The 20,943-nt window shown below is 50.1% G+C and overlaps 2 protein-coding genes, 1 long non-coding RNA gene and 4 other non-coding genes across 7 annotated transcripts; 2 read left to right on the top strand and 5 right to left on the bottom strand.

Annotated features, from left to right (window-relative positions):
- Positions 1-615: 615 nt before the first annotated feature.
- LOC133087465 (uncharacterized) lies at positions 616-3,764 on the bottom strand. The gene is made up of 6 exons (XR_009700402.1): positions 3,478-3,764; positions 3,041-3,098; positions 2,389-2,488; positions 2,008-2,092; positions 1,612-1,664; positions 616-1,024 (listed from the first exon to the last, which is right to left on the bottom strand). It is a non-coding gene; the product is annotated as an uncharacterized LOC133087465 (long non-coding RNA).
- On the bottom strand, positions 1,095-1,168 carry LOC133089318 (small nucleolar RNA SNORD99). The gene has a single exon (XR_009700690.1). It is a non-coding gene; the product is annotated as a small nucleolar RNA SNORD99 (small nucleolar RNA).
- Positions 1,854-1,980, bottom strand: LOC133089299 (small nucleolar RNA SNORA61). Its single transcript, XR_009700672.1, has one exon. It is a non-coding gene; the product is annotated as a small nucleolar RNA SNORA61 (small nucleolar RNA).
- Positions 2,209-2,339, bottom strand: LOC133089294 (small nucleolar RNA SNORA44). The gene has a single exon (XR_009700668.1). It is a non-coding gene; the product is annotated as a small nucleolar RNA SNORA44 (small nucleolar RNA).
- LOC133089278 (small nucleolar RNA SNORA16B/SNORA16A family) lies at positions 2,854-2,988 on the bottom strand. Its single transcript, XR_009700652.1, has one exon. It is a non-coding gene; the product is annotated as a small nucleolar RNA SNORA16B/SNORA16A family (small nucleolar RNA).
- Positions 3,765-10,186: 6,422 nt separating the features above from the next.
- Positions 10,187-11,691, top strand: LOC133088808 (ras-related protein Rab-42). The gene is made up of 2 exons (XM_061186894.1): positions 10,187-10,431; positions 11,229-11,691. The coding sequence occupies exons 1-2, from the start codon at positions 10,193-10,195 to the stop codon at positions 11,650-11,652; spliced, it is 663 nt and encodes a 220-aa protein (XP_061042877.1). The 5' UTR covers positions 10,187-10,192; the 3' UTR covers positions 11,653-11,691.
- A 5,558-nt stretch (positions 11,692-17,249) lies between these two features.
- RAB42 (RAB42, member RAS oncogene family) lies at positions 17,250-20,314 on the top strand. Its single transcript, XM_061184040.1, has 2 exons — positions 17,250-17,529; positions 20,037-20,314. Exons 1-2 carry the CDS (start codon positions 17,250-17,252, stop codon positions 20,312-20,314), a joined length of 558 nt encoding a protein of 185 aa, XP_061040023.1.
- Positions 20,315-20,943: the final 629 nt, after the last annotated feature.

Below are 20,943 nucleotides of genomic sequence, written 5' to 3'. Positions count from 1 at the left end.
GGCTAGGTAGAGTTCATTATTCAGACTGGGGAGGAAGTGGCCCATTGAGAGAGGTGTTGGGGCCAGCTTAATCTAGACCAAAAGGCCTGGATTGTTTTAGGTACAAGCCTGTGCCATCTATATGCCAAGCCCACCTGTTAGTAGGTATTAGTCCATTTATATATAGGAACCGGTAATTCAGAAAGATAACCTGACCATGAGGTCAACCATCACCAAACCAGATCTTGATGCCAGCCTTACACATCTCTGTATTTATTTTCCAAATAAATTAGGAGATCCCATTTAACTTACCACAAGGACCCTCCTGAAAAGCCTTACCTATAGCTTTGTGCTAGGAAACTGGGGCGGGGCGGGGGGGGGCGGTGTGTGTGGACTATACTGCCTTCAAAGATCATTAAGTACCAGTCCTGCGCTCAGCCTGAATTCTCACTCAGCAAGAGTAATATAATTGCAATTATAGAACTGATCGTTTTGTTCCTTTCTGAGATCAACCTTTTCTTCAGAAATTAGACTATAATTCATTCTGGGTCTTACGGAGTATTTAAATAGGGAATAACCAACAATTTGAGGGACATCAAGAAAATTGACACAAACATACATCCAGGAATCTTTTTTTTTAAAGATTTATTGATTGATTGATTGACTGCTATGTTGGGTCTTCGTTTCTGTGCTAGGGCTTTCTCTAGTTGCGGCAAGCGGGGGCCACTCTTCATCGCGGTGCGCGGGCCTCTCACTATCGCGGCCTCTCTTGCTGCGGAGCACAGGCTCCAGATGCGCAGGCTCAGTAGTTGCGGCCCACAGGCCCAGCCGCTCCGCAGCATGTGGGATCCTCCCAGACCAGGGCTCGAACCCATGTCCCCTGCATTAGCAGGCAGATTCTCAACCACTGCGCCACCAGGGAAGCCCTAGGAATCTTTTATTGGTCACTTGTATGCCAGGTACCAGCATCAGAAAGAAAAAAAGGTGTTTCCACCTAAAAGAGCCCCTTGTCTCTTCATTTGCCTCTTCCTGTAGTGTTTCTCTCCTGAAAAAGAAGTGTATGCCAGTGTGTTAATAATGCCCCCATTAATCATTGCCACCCAGGTTTTCCTAAGGGCTGGTCTCAGTCCCATATCCGCATTTATCATCCATAGATGTCCACTCAGATTAGGTTTCATCCTGGACCAGTCACAGCCTGAAAAAATACCCTGAGCTAGAATAGAACCACTCTCCCAGGAGAGGGGTGGGTAAGACTCCAAGGTTACCAAAACCAATGAGCATGAGCTCAAGCCATTATTGCATTCACAGTAGTCAGCCCTTGCTGTAAAGACACAGGGCTGTCCCTTCTGCCACATTCTACTCTGCAGGTGTGTTCTTGGCATTTAGCGTAGGCAAATCTAGCAGACCAATTCACACTGTAAACATTTATTTTTTGTTCTCCGCTTATGAAGAGCCAACAAATACAGCACACAAGGCCAGATGTAAATGATATATTAAAGGGAGACGACTTTTACACACAGACCTGAGTAGCCTTATTACCTATCGGCTACACTGCTTAGGGTGATGACAGTGAAATACTGGTGGAAGCTGCAAGGAAGTTGTGAGAAAGCTTCTGGCAGACATTTAACTCACCCAACTCTGTAGATCCACAATCACAGAAGAAGACAGCTTTACTGGTAACAGACCTTAGGAGGGGAAAAAAAAGAACACTCGATCAGGAGGCAAGAAAGCTATGGATAAATCCCTCCCAAATACAGAAATATTAGTCAGCAATCACTATACCAACTGCCCAGAGTTTCACATACAGCCTCCCTTTAAGCCTAAGATTATCCCATTTTACAGGGGAGGAGGCAACAAGTTCCAAGAGAATTCAACCTTGTTTGAAACTAGCCCACATGCTATATAAGCAGACACCATGAGCACAGCTTCAGTACTACTATTCCTCCTTTTACGACCACCAAGACCAGGGTTCAGATCTGATGGGAAAGGGAACCGGAGGATCAGGCTGTCTTCAACATCCAACTTTACCTTATTCTAAAGCATGGCTGCACCAACAAGCTGGTATTTTAAGATACTCCAGTATCAGGCACTGCCAGTAAAACCTGGGGGCAACCTGCAGGAAAAAAGCGTGGAAGCTCTAAACCAAAAAGTTGATCCATACACGGAAGTTGACTTTTTTGATGGAAACACATGGACTCAGGTGGAAGGCTTCCAGCCCAGGTCCTGAGATACTATAGGAAAGGCGAGTGGCAGCTGCAGGTATTATGCTGACCTGCGCTGTCAAAGTCTCTCCAAGTTGCTCTTGCATGCAGTTGGAGATCCCATGGCCATAACAAGCCATAGCCCTTGGAAACATGCTGTACTGATCCACTAGGTAGCTCCCAAATTACGTCTCTACAGAAAACCTACCAGGTCCTGAGGCTGCTGTGTTCCATCACTGTCATGACCCCAGTCTTCACTCACCAGAAAGGTCAACTTCAGTCATCCTGGAATCTTTAATCTGGCACAGCTAAAAGGAGAACACAATTGTCCTGAATGATCTTAATTGTTCCCTTCATTTGGTCTTCAGAACTACGGTTTTTGACTAGCCTTTGGTCCTAAGCACTGATGCCATAAGCTTTTCAGGGCAATGACCCAAAGCATGACCAAGATCTGCACCACCTGCCACGGGATTTTCCCGGTACAGATATCTAACCCACCCCCATCTACCCCTCCATGCTGGTTCTTGGCCTCTGCAAGCTACTTCTCAAAAGCCTTATTCTAGTAACTCTGTATGCAAGACCCCATCAGTGGAACATTTCTGCTGGCCTCTGGAAATGTGTCAATTCTAATAAAGGTCTCTGGCTATACCTAAGAAATGGCAGGTACAATGGGAACTGTCTTTTCCTGAAATGTTGCAGATCAGTTACAGCAAACAGAACAGCGACCGTCAAGGAAAACTGTCACTCTAGGCTCCTTTTTGACCACAGCAGCTATGTGGAAGCAGCTACAGCTTCGATAAGAGCCACAGGGTAATCCAGGACACAGGGCAGGCCCAACACTGTGCAGCCCTCAGACTCACCTAAATCCTGTGCATCAGGACTTATCACCAATTCATCTACTGGGACACTCTCTGGAGACTAAAAAAAGAGAACAGACATCCTATAGGTCCCAATCACCACTTTGTTTTACTATGTGCCAGTGTTTTGTCTCGTTTATCTTCACTGGACCAGTTTATCATCCCCATTTTTTATAAGATTTAGACTATATCTGAATGACTAAAGCCCGTCCTCCAGAAAACCTTGTCCTTATACCCACCGTGGTGACTTCCTTAACATGTGCTGTGCAGCCAGATAATTTAGATGAAGGCACGGAAGTCACTTGCCCAAGATCACCGAGCAGCTAGCTGTCACAGGCATATTCAAGGTCTGGCTGACCCCATCACGTGGTCTCCCCCCAAATTAAGCCACTTTAGTCCCAGAACTGCCGTGCCCCCGGCCGCCTGCCCGCGTCACTCACCCGTCACACCGGAGCACAAGGCCCTGCGGGCCGAGGCGGGAGCAGGGCGCGGCCCTCACAGGGTCCGGCTCCTTTCACTGCGCATGCGGCCAACGTGGCCTTCCGGACCTCGGTCCGACCAGGTCGGCAGGCCAGGGTCCTCCATGCTGCGCTTAACATCCCGCAGCCTCGGGAAGCAGCTCCGGCGAGTGTGGCGCCGGTGGCGCCGAGGCTAAGGCCGGGTACGGCGGAGGATGGGCGTGGACCACAGCAGAGAACCCAAAAAGCCAAGAGAACAAGCACGCGATAACCGGGAAAAAGGGGAGGTATGTGCCGAGAAGGGGTTTATATAGGCCCTGCCCCTCGCGGCCGCGCCTGACAGTTGGAGCTGCGCGCCGCGCAGACTGCTGGGAGTTGTAGTTCGTTCGCCGCTAGCGCGGGCCGCGTGTCTGGCTCCCAGCCCCAAGCGCGTGCTGGGCGAGGCCCTTTTCACTCAGATGGAGAAACCTTGTGGTTTCTTCCGGACCGGAAGAGGTTCCTCCGCCTTCCTTCAGCATTCAGTGAATGTCCAATACCGGGGACTGGGTTCACAGATACCGCTGTGCCATCTGGAGTTCAGTCAGGGGAAGACTTTTTAACTGTTAACCCTGTGAGCTGAGAAAGGGCTGCGTTCAGACTGCCGTGGGCACGTGGAGGAGCAGTGACTGAGTTGATTTCGGGGAGGAGCTCTGTGAGGTCTTCTTGGAGAGGGATCTTGGGGAGGACTTCCTTCCCAAAAGTACGGAGGCGACTGATTACAGTACTCATGAGATGAATGCATTATTTGTTCAAGCCTCATCTCTTCCGCTGATAGATAAAAAATTGTAGTGAGTGCTTGCTAAGTACACTGTGCTCCATTATCTCAGCTAGTTTTCATTAACCCTGTGTGTGGGTATTATAATTATGCCTTTTTCACAGATAAGGAAACTGAGGAATGGATCACACAGCTAGAAAGCGAGGTAAGGACTGGAATGCGGAAGTCCACCTCAAACAGCACACTCATAATCACTGTGCCATGTGCACGTTTTGTCCATAGAATGAATAAGCGTCAATACAAAAACAAGTAGTAGTTGTCAAGAATTAAGCACCTATTCTGTGCTTAATGTATTCATCAGTTTTCATCCTTACATACACTTTAAAAAGTTTTTATCCTTACTTACACTTTAAGAAGTGTTACTATTATTCCCATTTTGTGGAGAAGGCGACAGACTGTATGAGGGTTAAGAAACTTTCTGATGACTTCCAAATGTGTTTCTTTAGCTCCGCTTTTCTTCTGAGCTCCAGACTTGCTATCCTGCTGCTTCCGTGACATCTACACTTGGATGGCTATTTATTAATAGGCTTCTCAGAACACAGTCTTTCCTCCTCTAGACCTGCTTTTCCCCATCTCAGTAAGTCCTTAGGGTGACCCAGGACCCCTCTTCTTCTAACATCCCACTTCCAATGCATCAGCAAATCCTGTGTTCACCTTTAAGATGCGTCAAGAATCTGACTATTTCTGGACTTCCCTGGTGGTCCAGTGGTTAAGAATCCGCCTGCCAATGCAGGGGACACCGCTTTGGGAGTATCCCACATGCCGCGGAGCAACTAAGCCCGTGAGCCACAACTACTGAGACCGCGTGCCACAACTACTGAAGCCCGTGCGCCTGAGCCCAAGCTCCAAAACAAGTGAAGCCACTGAAATGAGAAGCCTGCGCACTGCAATGAAGAGTGGCCCCTGCTCACCGCAACTAGGGAAAGCCCGCACACAGCAACGAAGACTCAACACAGCCATAAATAAATAAATAAATGGGAAAAAAATGAAACTGTAAGTCTCTAAAATAATGAGACTAAGGCTCATTTAGATCTATGATACATTTTGAGTTAATTTTTGTGTATCATGTGAGGTAGGAATCAAGGTTTGTTTGGTTTTTTATTTATTGCATATTGCCTATCCAATTGTTTCACCTTCAATTTTGTAAAAGATCATCTTTTTCCATCTAATTGCTTTGGCATCTTTGTTAAAAATCAGTTGACCATATGTGTAGGCCTGTTTCTGTATTCAGTACTATACTCTCCTGATTACTGTAGCTTTTTGCTTTGTTCTTCTTTTTCAAAATTGTTTTAGCTATTCAGTCCTTTGCATTTCCATATAAATTTTAGTATCAGCTAATTTAAATTTTTTAAAAAGCCTACTGGGATTTGATTTGTATTGCATTGAATCTATAGATTAATTTGGGAAGAATTGACATCTTAACCATATTGAATCTTCTATACAGATGGCTAATAGGCACATGAAAAGGAGCTCAACATTACTAATTATTAGAGAAATGCAAATCAAAATAAGGTATCACCTCACACCAGTCAGAATGGCCATCATTAAAAAGTTCAAAAATAACAAATGCTGGAGAGGGTGTGGAGAAAAGGGAAACTCCTACAGCGTTGGCGGGAATATAAGTTGGTGCAGCCACCATGGAAAACAGTATAGAGGTTCCTTAAAAAACTAGAGTTGCCACATGATCCAGCGATCCCACTCCTGGGCATATATCCAGAGAAAACTGTAATTTGAAAAGACACATGCACCCAATGTTCATAGGAGCACTATTTACAGTAGCCAAGACATGGAAGCAAGCTAAATGTCCATCAACAGATGAATGGATAAAGAAGATGTGGTCCAGGGACTTCCCTGGTGGCACAGTGGTTAAGAATCCGCCTGCCAATGCCGGGAACACAGGTTCGATCCCTGGTCTGGGAAGATCCCACATGCCGCAGAGCAACTAAGCCATGCGCCACAACTACTGAGCCTGCACTCTAGAGCCCTCAAGCCACAATTACTGAGCCCATGTGCTGCAACTACTGAAGCCCACGCGCCTAGAGCCCGTGCTCCGCAACAAGAGAAACCACCACAATGAGAAGCCGCAACCGCAATGAAGAGTAGCCCCCGCTCGCCGCAACTAGAGAAAACCCGCGCGCAGCAAAAATAAATAAATAAATAAATAAATTTTTTAAAAACTAAAAAAAAAGATGTGGTCCATATATACAATGGAATACTACTCAGCCATAAAGAATGAAATACTGCCATTGTGCAGTTTATTATGTATCAATTATATAATAAACATGTAAAAAAAGAAAAAAGTAAGCAAGAGAAAATTCAGATCATGTAATTCACCTGTCCCCAAATCACTGCCTTCTCAACACATTTGGAATAAAAGTTGAAGTCCCCATGATGGCCTCTGAAGCCACAGATGATTGCTCTCATTGCTCACCACTTGCTCCCCATTCATTCAGCTCCCTCTCTCTGGCCTCTGTGCTCTTGGAGCATCCCTTGCCTGCTCCAACCTCAGGGCCTTCACTCTTGCTGTTCTTCCTGCCTGGAACTGTCCTCCCTGTATATCACAGACAACCACGCTGCTCACTCCCTCTCTTCCAATGGTTTTCTGTTCAAATGTCACCTCCTCAGACCATCCTATTTTTTTTCTTTCTTTGAAGATTTTTGTTTTTTTGATGTGGACCATTTTTAAAGTCTTTATTGAACTGGTTACAATATTGCTTCTGTTGTATGCTTTGGGTTTTTTTCGCTGCAGGGACTGTGGGATCTTATCTCCCCAACCAGGGATCAAACCTGCGCCCCCTACGTTGGAAGGCAAAGTCTTAACGACTGGACCACCAGGGAAATCCCCGGACCACCCTATTTTGATATAGCACCCTGCCACCCTTCAAGCTATGGCTGGTTACTTATAACACTTATTGCTCCCTGTCATCACATTTTATATGAGTATATTTTCTGTCTTCCCCATTACAAGTGAGCTCTCCAAGAAAAGGAATTGTGTCTTTTTTTCCCACTGCTGTATAAGTGCCAAGTATGTAAAAGATGGCCAGCACTTATTGAAATAATTACTAAGTGAATGAGTTAATTAATGAATAAAACTTGGCCAAGGCCACATAGCTAGTAAGTATCATTTGGAACTAAAACTAAGTTCTGTCTAATGCAAATGTGCACCTGCTATGATACACAGTAACCCCAGAACTACCCTGTGAGGTGGGTGCCATGATTTACCTCACTTAGCAGAAGGGGAAGCAGGGTTGGAGAAGGGAAATGACTTGCCCCCTGAGTCACATAGGGAGTCCATGGCAAAGTCAGCTGACATCTGGATTCCAGCACCAGGTGCAGTCAGGGACAGGCACATGACCCCAGCCCACAGCAGGAACGTCTAGGAGAGGAAGTTCAAGGAGTCTGATGCTGACGGTGCACTCTGCCCACATGCTGACTGCAAAGGCTTCTGGGACGCCTGGGTTCAAACTGCCTTTCAAGCTGTTTCATGCCTCTGCCTTTGCCCAGCTGCCCCAGCATGGACTGCACTTCCTCCCTGACCTCCCTGGCTCCCACTTGTTCTTGGAGACCCAGCTTCAGCTTCACCTTCTCCAAGAGGTCTTCTCTGACCCTGTAGCTCCCTCAGTCCAGCTCTGTTGTGGTATTTGAATGAATAAATGAGTGAATGAATGAACGAATAGCATTTATCCACTTTTATTCATTCATTCATTCAACCATAAATATTTACCAAGTTCTACTTTGTGCCAAGCACTGAGGATACAGCCACTGGTCCTTGTCCTCAAGAGGCCTGAGCCTAGAAGGGAGACAGACATCACAGTGGACAAAAGGGCCTGTGACCTCACTGGCCAGTGAAGTAGGGGTTAGTTACCCTTTGATGAGCAGAAGAGGAGTGTTCCTGGCAGAGGGCTGAGAAGAGGCAAGATGTTCAGCATGGCTGGAGCACCGGTGGTGGGTAAAGAAAGGCGGGGGTGGAATGGGGGGAGGAAGATCTGCGCAGCCCTGACGCAAAAACTGTTTTTCCAGCTGAACAGAGCAAGGTGATAAGAACATCCCGATGGAAGAATCAGTGGGGCAGGTGGGAGTGGGGCAGACCCTCCTGGTTTGGGCAGAGCTGGCAGGGCGGATTCCTTCCCCAACACACATACCCTAGCTGATGCCCCCTCTCTCTCCTCCTGGAGGTGAGGGCAAGCAGAGACGTGGGCCCCTTCAGGCTAGTGCAGGTGACCAAAAGCCAGGATTACTAGGAGACCTAACAAAATGGCTTCTCACAGATTTGCTTAGAGTTAGCCACAAGAAAACCTGGGCCTTCCCAGGTCCCCAAACTGTCCAGCCAGAAACAGACTTGGCAGCTAGTCTGTCTTCCGTGCTGAGTGATCTTGGGCTGGTTACTTAACTTCTCTGAGCCTCAGTTTTCTCATCTGTAAAAAACACTGGGCAGGGACTTCCCTGGTGGTCCAGTAGTTAAGAATCCGCCTTCCAATGCAGGGGACATGGGTTCGATCCCTGGTCGGGGAATTAAGATCCCACATGCCGCGGGCAACTAAGCCTGCGCACTCTAGAGCCTGTGCGCCGCAACTAGAGAGAAGCCCGCGTGCCACAATGAAGACCTAATGCAGCCAAATAAATAAATAAATAAATATTAAACAACAACAACAACAACACTGGGCAGACTAACACCTACTCACAAGGTTGTGTAAGGAGGAAATGTGATGATACGATGGTTTGCATTAGTGAGAACTGCTTCCCACTGCCAATTTGCCAAAACAAGTTAAACTGGTAACATCCACCCACAGTGGGATAGTGGGATTAAACCAACAGACAAGCTGTTTGGGACCAACCAGAACTCCAGCCTTTATGTCCTGGGTGTCAAGAAGGCCAGACTGGAAAGAGTGGAGTACATCTTGAATGCAGATGTACCTGCTTTACCCTTGCCCCTAATCCAAGTGGGACCTGACCACTTAGCCCTGGTCCTTTGGGAACTTGCTTTGCGGTCCCCTTTTGTGACATCAAGGGGTAATGAAGAGTGAGACACATCTGGATGTGAGGCCCAGCCCTACTGTGACCTGAGACAGGCCACACATCTGAGCTTCAGTCTCCTCAGCTCTAAAATGGGCACACTCTGGACTTCTCAAAGGGTTGATGTCCCAGAGCATAAGGAACTGACCATCTCACCTCATTAATGTTAGCTGTCCAGTCCACAAGCAAACTGCACTCCCTCTGGAATTGCAGTGGTCTGTCTGCTGCCTGTGTGCAAGTCCCTCTCTGGGCCCTGGGGCCCCGCACAGGCAGGAGGGGAGGAAACAGTGGGTGCTGTTGAACATTGACCCTGAACACTGAATGGGAGGCCCCAGGCCAGGGCCAGTGGGGCTCCAGGAAAGGGGCACCTGGGTGGGGAAAGAGCACCTATAAAACAACTTTCTCCAGGGGTGTCTCCAGGTCCAGCAGCAGCAGGGGCCCAGCTGGGGGACTAATAGAGAGTGGGGCTGCAGAGAGAAGCCGCCCCAACGGATGAATAAAGTGGATGCTCTGGCGCTGCTGGTCCCAGGCCAGTGTACGTTTGGTTATCGGTCCTCCCTAGTCCTTCTCCCCACATTATCTAGTTTAATCTCTTCATCCTTGAAGTAAGGGTTATCATCTCCATTTTACAGAGGAGGAAACTGAGGCTCGGAGCAAGGAAGTGACTTGTCCAGGTGTTTCCACTGGGCCCGGTGGTTTCCTCGGGGTCCGGCCCCACCCCCCGGTGCTGAAGACGCCCCAGGTTCTCCAGTCCCAGGTCTGGGTGGCTCAGCGGCCGCCCTGAGGCGGGGGCGGGGCCCTGAGACTGGGCGGGGGCGGGGGCGGGGCCGCATAGTTGGTGGCTGGGCCCCGGGAGGCCAGACGCCCGACATGGAGGCGGGGGGCTGCCGCTACCAGTTTCGGATCGCGCTGCTGGGGGACGCGGCCGTGGGCAAGACGTCGCTGCTGCGGCGCTACATGGCGGGCGCGCCCGGGATCCCGGAACCCGAGCCGGAGCTCGAGTCGGTGCCCACGGTGGGCGTCGAGTTCTACAGCCGCACTCTGCAGCTGCGGGCCGGGCCGCGCGTGAAGCTGCAGCTCTGGGACACGGCGGGCCAAGAGCGCTTCAGGTGCGCGGTGGGTGGGAGGTGGGGCGGGGCGGGGGACGAGAAGGGGCTGGCATGAGGGGCCTCTGACTGGGCCGGGGTCAGTCCTGGTCCACCTGGCCGTGGGGATCCCCCAGAGGGGTCAGCCTCAGTGGCCCAAGGAGAGATCTGGGGGTCTCTGCTCTGGGCCTGGGTCCTTCACTCTTGAGTCCTTCATCCTACAAATAACAGCAGGTTGGGACTTCCCTGGCGGTCCAGTGGTTAAGATGCCGCGCTCCCAATGCAGGGGGCACGGGTTCGATCCCTGGTCGGGGAACTAAGATCCTGCATGACTCCTGGCGTGGCCAAAAAAACCAAAACAACAAAAAACAAACAAACAAAAATAAAGACCTGGCGCCCGCCCCAGAGGGATGTTCGATATTGAAACTTGGAGGCATGAATGACCTGGGTGCTGAGAGAGCCCACAGGAGGGCAGAGAGGGAGGTGTAAAGGAGATGTGAAAGGAAGAGAGATTGGTGTTGGCCATGAAGGACGTGTAGGAGTTTGCCAGGCAGAGAATGGGGAAGAAAAGACCTGCGATCAGGAAAACATGAGGCTTCCTCCAGGAATGGAGGAATGGTCAGGAGTGTAGGGGAATCAAACTGCTGCCTAACTGGGGAGCACACAGTCACTTGGGAGAGACAGACACAGGGAAAGAGAAGCACAGGGCAGTGTGAAATGAGCTTTGGGGGTGTGAGGCAGTCAGTGTATGGAGGGGGTGGTCCTGCATCGGGTGTCTTGAAGGCATAAGCCTCTCCCAACTTACTCCCTCCCACCGTCAGGTGCATCACCAGGTCCTTTTACCGGAATGTGGTGGGTGTCTTGCTGGTCTTTGATGTGACAAACAGGAAGTCCTTTGAACACATCCGAGACTGGCACCAGGAGGTCATGGCCACTCAGGGCCCCGACAAGGCGATCTTCCTGCTGGTTGGCCACAAGAGTGACCTGCAGAGCACCCGCTGTGTCTCGGCCCAGGAGGCAGAGGAGCTGGCTGCTTCCCTGGGCATGGCCTTCATGGAGACCTCTGCCAAAAATAACTGCAACGTGGACCTGGCCTTCAACACCCTCACTGATGCCATCCAGCAGGCCCTGCAGCAGGGGGACATCAAACTGGAGGAGGACTGGGGGGGTGTCCGGCTCATCCAGAACACCCAAATCCCCAGGCCTGCCAGCAGGACACAGCACCCGGGCCCATGCAAGTGTTGACTCTGGGAGGGAAAGGGTTAAAGCAGTGTGGACCTCATAAGTGCTGGTGAGATGGGGAGTGTTAGTATCTCTCTGGAGGGCAAATGGCAGAATCTATCCTGAGGGTTAATATAAACAGTATCCTGGTACAGTCTTGTCTCCTGGATTTGGGGGTCTCAAGAGCTCAGCCCCTTTCTACTAGAAAGATCTAAGAGGCCAGGTGTGCAGCTTCCTGTCTTTGAGCCTGTTTCCTCCATGGTCAGAGGAACTCATAGAAGACCCCACCTCACAGGGGGTTGTGGGCACGAATGAGATAATGAATGGGCTACGCTCAGCCAGAGCCTCCCACACAATGAGAATCAAATGGCAAGAACTGTCATCACCGCTCTTTCCTCTCTTGGCCGGGATGTGGCCATTTCTGGCAGCGTCCCTGGGCTCGGATGCTGAACCACTCAGCGTTTGGACGCTGCTGCACAGGCAAGGACAGGTGCGGGGAATTTCAGGCTGAGCCAGCCTTGGAGCCTCCTTAGGTCCTCAGGTTTGGATGAGAAAGTGTGTCCTCAAACCCAGGTTGCTGCCCAGTGCCCCTACTCCAAGGCCAGGGACTGGATCTGGATCTGAGAGGCAGGGATGAATATGAACAGTTCCTCTGTTGGGCACACGGTGGACACTGTGATTAGCCACCAAGATCTCCCCTCAGGGCTGAAGAACCCATAGCCTCCTCCCCACTGCCCCTCCCAGCTGCTGGGAGTGCTGCCTGGTGGTGGAGCTCAGTTTAATCTCTCTGGGAACTGCCCACCCATCCGGGGCAGCCCACAATCCAGCGTCAATCTATTGGGTCTATTGGGGGGCGGGGGCACTGTTCAAAGGCCTGGCCCTCTTGTCTCAACTCTAGACAACTCTGAAGGAAAAACCCAGCTTCATCACTCTCCATGGGGTCACTTGAGGCCACTGTTACGACAACATCCCAGCTAAATTCTCATGCTCAATCCTTCTTCCCTTCCTCCCCGCAAGCAGGTATTGACCTCAAGATTCCCCTCGTAAAAGTCTGCACACTGATTTCCCACTCAGAATCTGCCTCCTGGGGAACTTAAGCTGCAGCAGAAACTGCTAGGCACAAAATGTCCAGCAGCAATGCAGGAAGGCTTTATGGAAGGAAGGGTCTCAGCAGGTGTAGAGGGGGTATCTTGGGGGTGTCATTGTGCCAGCAGGCATGGGCAGGGCATGGGCAGTTGCCACATCAAAAAGAGCACGACCACTTAACTCCCTTTGCGACCCGGGGACAGTTACTCCACCTTCTTGAGTCTCAGATTCCCCCTCAGTAACCTGTGTTTGCCTCCTCTTTTTAAAGCATCACTCATCCTTCTGACAGTCTTGCAAGGTCTGCACGATTATCCTCATTTCGCAGATGAGAAAGCTTGGGCCAAGAGAGGGAAATGATTTGCTTTAGGGTACTTTATCATTCCTTCAAAAATGTTTTAAAATGAGCATCGGGAATTCCCTGGTGGTCCATCGGTTAGGACTCTGGGCTTTCATTGCCAAGGGCCCCAGTTCAATCCCTGGTCGGGAAACTAAGATCCCGCAAGCTGCGTGTGTGGCCAAAAAATAAATAAATAAAATAAAAGAGCATCTGCTCTGATCTGGGCTCTGGGAATACAGCAGTGAACATGACAGAAAAGCAGTCCTAGGGCTGACATTCTAGTGGAAGACAAAAAACTAGTAAGTGGAACTAAATAATTTCCAGTTGTAAGTGCTATGAAGACCACAGATCTGGAAGATGGGCCTGAGGGTGATGGGGGCTTCCTTTAGAGCAGGTGGTCAAGGAAGGCCTCTCTCAGGAGTTGGCCTTTGATCTGAGACCTGGAGGAGGAGGAGGAAGAGCTGAGCTAAGAGCAGAGATCTAGGCAGAAGGAACAGTATCCAGCATTGATTGGGCACTTCTTATAGTATTATTATTCCATTTTACTGATGTTGAGACTGAGGCCCAGAGAAGTTAAGTGAAACCAGTAAGTGAGGGAGGAGCCCTGAGGCAAGGAAGAGCTGGGCTCTTTCTAGGAATTTACTGGAGATCTGAGTGCTAGAATGAAGTGAAGAAGCAGGGAATGACCCTCAACTCGGTCTGTGTTTTCTCATCTCCCAGAGCTTCCCCGGACAGGAGTAGAGGTCTACTAAACTGAAGCTTGTTTGGGAGATGAGCAGCTGGTCCTGGGGATGTTGGTGGGGATTTGGCTGTCAGGTGCTTTAAAAAAAAAAAAAAAAACCCCAAGTCCCTGGAGAAAGAAAGAAAAAACTGAGCTTCTCCTCTCTCAGAATCCTGGCTGACTGTGGAAGAACCAGCCTGAAGGCCCTGCCCACCCAGGGCAAGGTCCACCAACAAGGAAGAGATGTTGCCCATTGTCTCCAGCTGCCTCCTTTGAGGAATGTTCAGCAGACTGTAGTCACACATCTCTCTCAGCCTCAGTTTCCCATCTATAAAATGGGGATAATAATAGGTTTGTCTCACAGGGTTGTTGTGAAGATTAATGTATTATGTGAATTCCTACAATACGTATGGGCTCACACGCTGTGACCTATTTCTATTGCTTATTATATTATTATTATTCCTATTCCTATTATTATTATTCCTATGACTTATTATTAACCGTGAAGCAACCTTGTAAGGTCAGGCTGATCTTGTCCATTTCAAAGACAGGAACCTAAAGTCCAGGAGGGGAAACTAATGTGGCTCAGTCAGTAAACCCCGGGCCGGCTCAGTGTTCCAACAGCCTTGTCCACCACCTCAGGCCAGGCCCAGAAGGTCCTACCTTATGCTTTAAGACTGTGATCCCACACTCACAAGCACCATCAGTGTGGCAAAACCTCTGGAGACTGTAAATGGCTTTAATGAGAGTGATTCTGACCCAGCAGTAGGAAGCAGCCCTGCCCAGCCCACTAGCTAGAGGAAAGGCACAGAATAGGACTGGAGACTGGGTAAGCGGCCGAGAGGGGCATGCCCTCCTGAGGGCTGCCCACTGTTCAGAAGCAGGCGCCCTCTCTCCTGGGAGCAGGCCCCGCACCCAGTTTGCCATCACTGTCATGGTTCAGGCCTCGCGGTCTTTAGTGTAGATTGTGCCACCCCTCTTGAGGGTCTCAGGCCTGTAGGGTGTGATTTAGCATCCACATTGCCCCAGGGGATCTTTTTAAAATACAGATTTGACCTGCCTGCCCCCCTCCTAGAATCCTTCCCTGGTTCCCCATGCCTACAGGGTAAAATCCAAACCCTTTCCCCCCAGTCCAGTCTGATCTGGTCCTACAGCATCTCCACCCACTTTGCCCAGGTTCCCAACCACCTGCAGCCCTGGGCTTTGCACATGCTGTTTCCTTTGCAGGGAAGGCCCCTACACTTTCCTCTCTCCCTGTATTATCTGATCTGCCTGCAACACTCAGAAAAATATCACCTCCTAACCATTGCATTATCCCAGCTGCCAAAAACAGGGCAAGCTTTGCAGTCAAAACTGGTTTTGAATCTCAGCTGTACTATGTACAGTTGTGGGACCCTGGGGAACTCACTTCATCTCTGTAAGCCTCAGTGGACTCATCTGTAAGTTGGGAATAATAACACCTAATTCAAAGGTTTTAGAAAGGATTAGATGACAAATCAAAGGCAATACTTGTCACACCCTTGTCACACACAGGAATTCACAAGGTGGAAGTCCCCTTCTTCCCCTGAGGGTTTTACTATTAATCACTTTTAGGGAACAGAGACTACCAAAGTACACACTTTGGGGAAATAACAAGGATTCCAGACTCTAACAAAGTTCTTAAAAGATCCTGACCCCCTTCCTGAGATATGGGCTGGGCTCTGCTTTCTTACCAAGAGTGGAGTTCCAGAATCGTCCCTTCGGGTCTATCCCCAGGTTATTCTGAGCAAGCAAAGCTCGTTCTCCAAGGCAGCACCCTGGCCAAATCCTCCAACCATAGCGGCATGGACAAGGTCATGCTACCTGGCCTCCAAGGCTTTCCATAAGCTGCTTCCTCAGCCTGAAAACCTTGCAACCCAGGCTTGAATCCATCCCCTTTGCCCTTTAGAAGGAACAGAGGCAAAAGTCTGCCACCCATGGGACCCTTTCTGACAAGCTTGCCTGCTCTGGGAGCCACTGAAACCTAGTGGATGAAGAGGGAAGACCTATCCTACCCACCCTGCACAGCCTGGAACGGAAGCAATCTAGGTGGGAACCCAGATCTATCCTCTGCCTCTGAGCCTCAGTCCCTTCATGGTAAAATAAGAATGAGTCCTACCTCACAGGTTTGTTAGAGGATTAAATATGACAACGTGTGTTAAGTGCCTAATAAATGTTAAGTTCCTTCTGCCAACAATCCCCCTCTGTGTCTTTCATGTGTCCTTCCCGTGCCTGGAATGACCTTCCTCCATATCTGTCAAAACTGTTCACCCTTCAAGGCTTAGTCCAACCTAAACTATTGGTTCCTTCTCTGAGCCTTCAGGGCACTTACTTGAGTTGGCTCTCTTCGCAGATTTCAGGCACTGTTGTACCTTTTTGCCCCACTAGAGGGTAGCTCTTCAAGGCCAGGGCTGATTCCCTTGGGGAGGCTGCCTTGGGCAGGGGAACAAGGGGCTTTTTAATACCATTAGGGAAAATTTAAAACATAATCAAGAGTAAAGAAACTAACGCAGATGTAGAGAACGGACGTGTGGACACGGTGGGGGAAGGGTAGGGTGGGATGAACTGGGAGATTAGGCTTGACATAAATACGCTACCACGTGTAAAATAGCTAGCTAGTGGGAACCTGCTGTATAGCACAGGGAGCTCAACTTGGTGCTCTGTGATGACCTAGATGGGTGGGATGGGCGGGGGAGGGAGGTCCAAGAGGGAGGAGATATATGTATACATATAGCTGATTCACTTCACTGTACAGCAGAAACTAACACAACATTGTAAAGCAACTATACTCCAATTAAAAAAAAAACTAGTATAAAGTAGTATGAAGAACTTCTTGTACTCATAACTCAGCTTCAACAAATACCAGCAGGAATGGCCAATCTTGTTTTACTCTCCCTTCTCTTTATAAATGTTATTCTTAGGATCCTGGCCCTGGAGGGGGAACTGGTGCTCGGTCTGTGGTTGACAGGTGTGGGAGGATTTCTCCAGGGCCCCTGGCTGGGACATGTCCCATGGAAGTCCCAGTGTTGGGAGAGGCAAGCCTCACACTGCTCAACCCTCCCTCCTGTAGGTACAGACCTAGGGCTGGGACTCAGGCCAGCAGAGAGAAGGAAGAACATCCTCGCATATGGGGGCTGTGGCCTGCTGCCCACGGTCTTCTGAGCTACACCTGCGGACTTCTCAGGATCAGTATAGGACCAGGGCCTCTATTTTGGGGAAGTCCTGCTTCTGTCTTGAAGGGACTCAGTTCTGCATGGTGGTTTCAAATGGCACTCTGTCCCGGAGGCTTCACTAAGCCTGGGTCTGGGCATATCCTGGGGAGCCTAGACCCAAAAGCCCCTGACTGCCTTTGGGTTCTGGCTCTACGTCTCTCACTGCAAGTCTGAGCCAGCCCCAGACCACGTGGTTTATGCCTCGGTTCTGGGCTCGCTTCTCCTCCTGGCTGGTCTCCTGCACCACATGGACCCTCTCTGGCAGTACCAGTTCCACATCCTCCTCCTAGGAGACCCAAATGTGGACAAACCATCCTTGTTGAGAAACTACGTGGAGGGCATCTTTGTCGAGGGTGTCGCCCAGGCAGTGGCGGTGGACTTCTCCGTGCCCTTCATGGAAGCAGAGCCTGGGGGTCCAGCTGGCCAGGAAAGGTCACCACCCACCTCTCAGGGGGAGAGCCCACCCATCAGGAAGAGAAGCGGCCTTGGTGGCCATGACAAAGATGAACTCTGGACCAAGAGCACAGGTCTGAGTCCTGGCCTACCCTGTGACCATGGGCAGGCCACATGATCTCTCCAGACCTCGATATCCTTACCTGTAAAATAAGAGGCTACGCTGGGTGACTCCGGGGGCCTTTCCTAACTATAGGGAACTGTGAGAGCTTAGTCCAGCTCTGTCCTCCTCCTCCCTGCTTCACCTCATGCAAGAGGGACCCTCTTTAGGATGGCTTCCTCATCCCAGATGGCTTCTTCTGTGTCCTCAAAACTCACCCCCATTTTTGTGACCACCTCCTACACCTGCCTTTTGGTTCATTCTTTCTCAGGAAAACCTCAAGCCTTATTCCTTTACCTTTAGTCCAAATTAACTGCAGCCAACTTCTTTGCTGGTCCCCCTCCTGCCTGCTTCCAATTCCACTGGCAGCCAGAGCAAGGTTTTTAACATGCAGATATAATCACGTCAATCCTCCATCTAAAACTTTACTGGCTCCCCATTACCTGTGCAGTGGTTTTCAAACATTTTGTTTATATGCCTGCTTTTAGCATCAGAATCTTCTTGTCAGATGGGATCTTTCTCACAGCCCTGAAATCCTCCACAATTAAAAGAGAGATTGCTCAGGCTGAAGAGAGGTGGGAAGCCCAGAGCCAGACTGCTGGGCCTCCCACACTATGTACCACCTCCCCCCGCTCCCTGCAAGACACACACATGGCGGCCTCCAAAGCATGAGCACCGGACCCCATCACTAGGCCTGAGGGCTGTCCACCCCCAAGCTTACTCTGCTCATCTCCGGCCGTTCTCTCCTAATGTGGCACCCTGTGCTTTAGCCACAGTGATGCAGTGACTTCTTTACACCTCCGGACCTTTGCATGCGCTGTCACTCCCACCTCTATCCCCACAGGACTTGGGGAGATAGTTTAGAGCACAGTTAAGAGTGCAGGTTCTGGAGTCAGAGGGACTTGGTTGAAATCTCAGCACCATCACTACTACCTGTGTGATCTTTTTTTTTTTTAAAACAAAGGCAACTTTTTTTTTTCTAATTTATTTATTTTATTTATTTATTTTTGGCTGTGTTGGGTCTTCGTTGCTGCACGCGGGCTTTCTCTAGTTGCGGCGAGCGGGGGCTACTCTTTGGTGCGGTGCGCGGGCTTCTCATTGTCATGGCTTCTCTTGTTGCGGAGCACGGGCTCTAGGTGCGCAGGCTTCAGTAGTTGTGGCACGTGGGCTCAGTAGTTGTGGCGCACGGGCTTAGTTCCTCCGCGGCATGTGGGATCTTCCCAGACCAGGGCTCGAACAGGGAAGAATCCGCCTGCCGTGTTGGCAGGCGGATTCTTAATCACTGCGCCACCAGGGAAGTCCTACCTGTGTGATCTTGAGTAAATTACTTAAACTCTAAATTTTAGTTTCCTCATTGGAAAATGGGATTAAATGAGATATTGCAAACAAAGTGCTTAACAAACACTTGTTTCTTCAGGTCTGTTGGGAAAACAAGCTTATCCACAGAAGGTGCTTAGCATAAAACACGGCACCTAATAAGCACTCTTACCAAGACCCTCCCGACACTGGAGCGCACGAATTCACCAGCCCTGCCACCCCTTGGGCTCCTCAGCATGTATTAAGTCCTATGTGTGCTCAGACTGTGCTGGGCTCCGGGAATCAGGTGGGCCTGGTTACTTAGCAAGGTAGAGGGCGTCGTGCCCAGGGCGAGGGGCTGAGCTGCCCCAGGAACCGAGTCAGAAGACTCCCCACAGATCACCGGGTGACACCCCGCTCTCCAGTACCCCCACTTCCAGTCCCCACTTAAACAGCTGTCAGATTTCCCCCTTCTCTCCATTTCGTCACAAATACCTCAGTCCAGGCAACAACCTTCTCAGGAACCTCTGCTTCTACAAATGCCCTCTCTTCCGCCTCCACTGTCTGGCCAGAGTGAGCTTTTCAAAACATCAACCTGACCGCATCATGCTTCTGCTTAAAATCCTTCAATGGCTCCTGCTACTTCTGGGTAAAGGCCACTCTTTGCTGGGGCCTACAAAAGACACTGCAGGACCTGGCCCGTCTCGCCTCATCACACAGCAACGGGGCTGGCCTACGTGCAGCTCTCTCTCCTTGAAAGTGATCCCCACGCCTTCCCCTGGGTTCCTCAAATTACAGCTCTACTGCTCAGACGCCCTCCCCAGCCCTGGGAGTCTCTTCTTCGCAGCCCTGGTCATGGAAGCAGTTTTCCTTTCACTCAGTGGCAGGTCGCTCCCTGTTTTCATTCATCATTGCAGGCCATGCCTGGCATGGGCAGGGGCAGAGCTTATAAATACTCGCTCAATGAACAAGCCTCTCAGTATACATACAGGACAAGACGACTAGCTGGATGAAGCCATTCACCTGTCACGCAGCTGATCAAGAACTGAGGTCTTTTGACTCTACCCAGCTCTTTCCATTAAACTGCCCTGATTCCCCCGTCCCCTTCTGTCCTCAATGGAGGATTCAAAACTAATTCTGGATTCCTTCTTGGCTGCCGAGGCCAATGACTCGCTCCTACTGCAGGAACTTGGCAGGAGGCCTTTTGCAGCTTGGTAATCACCAACAGAACATCCTTTGAGAGCGTCCCCCAGTGGCATCGGGAGGTTCTGGAGAAAGCAAAACCCTCCAACATCCTCTTCCTGGTGGTAGGCCACAAGAGTGACCCAGTGGTTGAGGGAGAGGTGATGCCGGGGGGAGGGGAGAAGCTGGCTGCCTCTTGGGGCGCTCACTACATTGAGACCTCAGCCGAAAGCAACGGTGACATCAGCACAGCTTTCAAGCTGCTCACTCAAGAGATCTAAGAGCTGTGAAGAGAGGGATGCTGGAGCCAAACCCAGGGTGGGAGGGAGTGAAAAGCAGGGTGCCACCACAGACCAAGCCTCAGGAGGCAGAGGCCCAAAGCACGGCAAGGTGGATGTATCCACGCTGGTGGCCCCTGGGTGGAACAGCTACACTCCCTGAAGCCCACGGAACCCTCACAATCCACAAGGGCTCTGCCAGGAACAGAACAGGATGATGCTAGGTGCCACTGAAGGTCATGACCCTGAGGTCTCAAGGGGCCTGGTTTCCTCTGCACGATGGTAAAAATACTAGGATCAGGGACACCAACAACTAAGAACAGACAGAAACCTGCACAGAAAGGCCTTTCCCCAAGTCTACTGCCATCCTTTCTTAGCGTCAAGGATGAACTCCAGAAGTTCCAGAAGAGCAGGTCAAAAAAGGATTTCCCAAAATCAGAATGCCTCTTCAGTTTGGGGCTCATGAGAGAAGGTCGCCCTGCTCAATTCTTATGGCAGACAATCTGGACTAAAAGTCCTACTGATGGTAAGGCCTTCCTTGGAGTAAAATAATGGAAAAATTCCTGGCTTTTTTCCTGCATCACAGAAATGAATAATGGTGCTGCCATCTGCTGACCAGAGAGCTACATCCA

Source organism: Eubalaena glacialis, chromosome 3 (assembly GCF_028564815.1).
Source record: "Eubalaena glacialis isolate mEubGla1 chromosome 3, mEubGla1.1.hap2.+ XY, whole genome shotgun sequence".
Classification (NCBI taxonomy): Eukaryota; Metazoa; Chordata; class Mammalia; order Artiodactyla; family Balaenidae; genus Eubalaena; species Eubalaena glacialis.
This window is presented reverse-complemented; position numbering and strand designations above follow the sequence as displayed.

What these genes read in the sequence shown, in the direction of transcription:
- LOC133088808 (XM_061186894.1), top strand. Translation starts at nt 10,193, where the DNA reads ATGGAGGCGGGGGGCTGCCGCTACCAGTTTCGGATCGCGCTGCTGGGG. An exon ending in GCGGGCCAAGAGCGCTTCAG is followed by an intron (nt 10,432 to 11,228) that starts GTGCGCGGTGGG and finishes TCCCACCGTCAG; the next exon opens with GTGCATCACCAGGTCCTTTT.
- RAB42 (XM_061184040.1), top strand. Translation starts at nt 17,250, where the DNA reads ATGGACCCTCTCTGGCAGTACCAGTTCCACATCCTCCTCCTAGGAGAC. An exon ending in ACTCTGGACCAAGAGCACAG is followed by an intron (nt 17,530 to 20,036) that starts GTCTGAGTCCTG and finishes CTCCTACTGCAG; the next exon opens with GAACTTGGCAGGAGGCCTTT.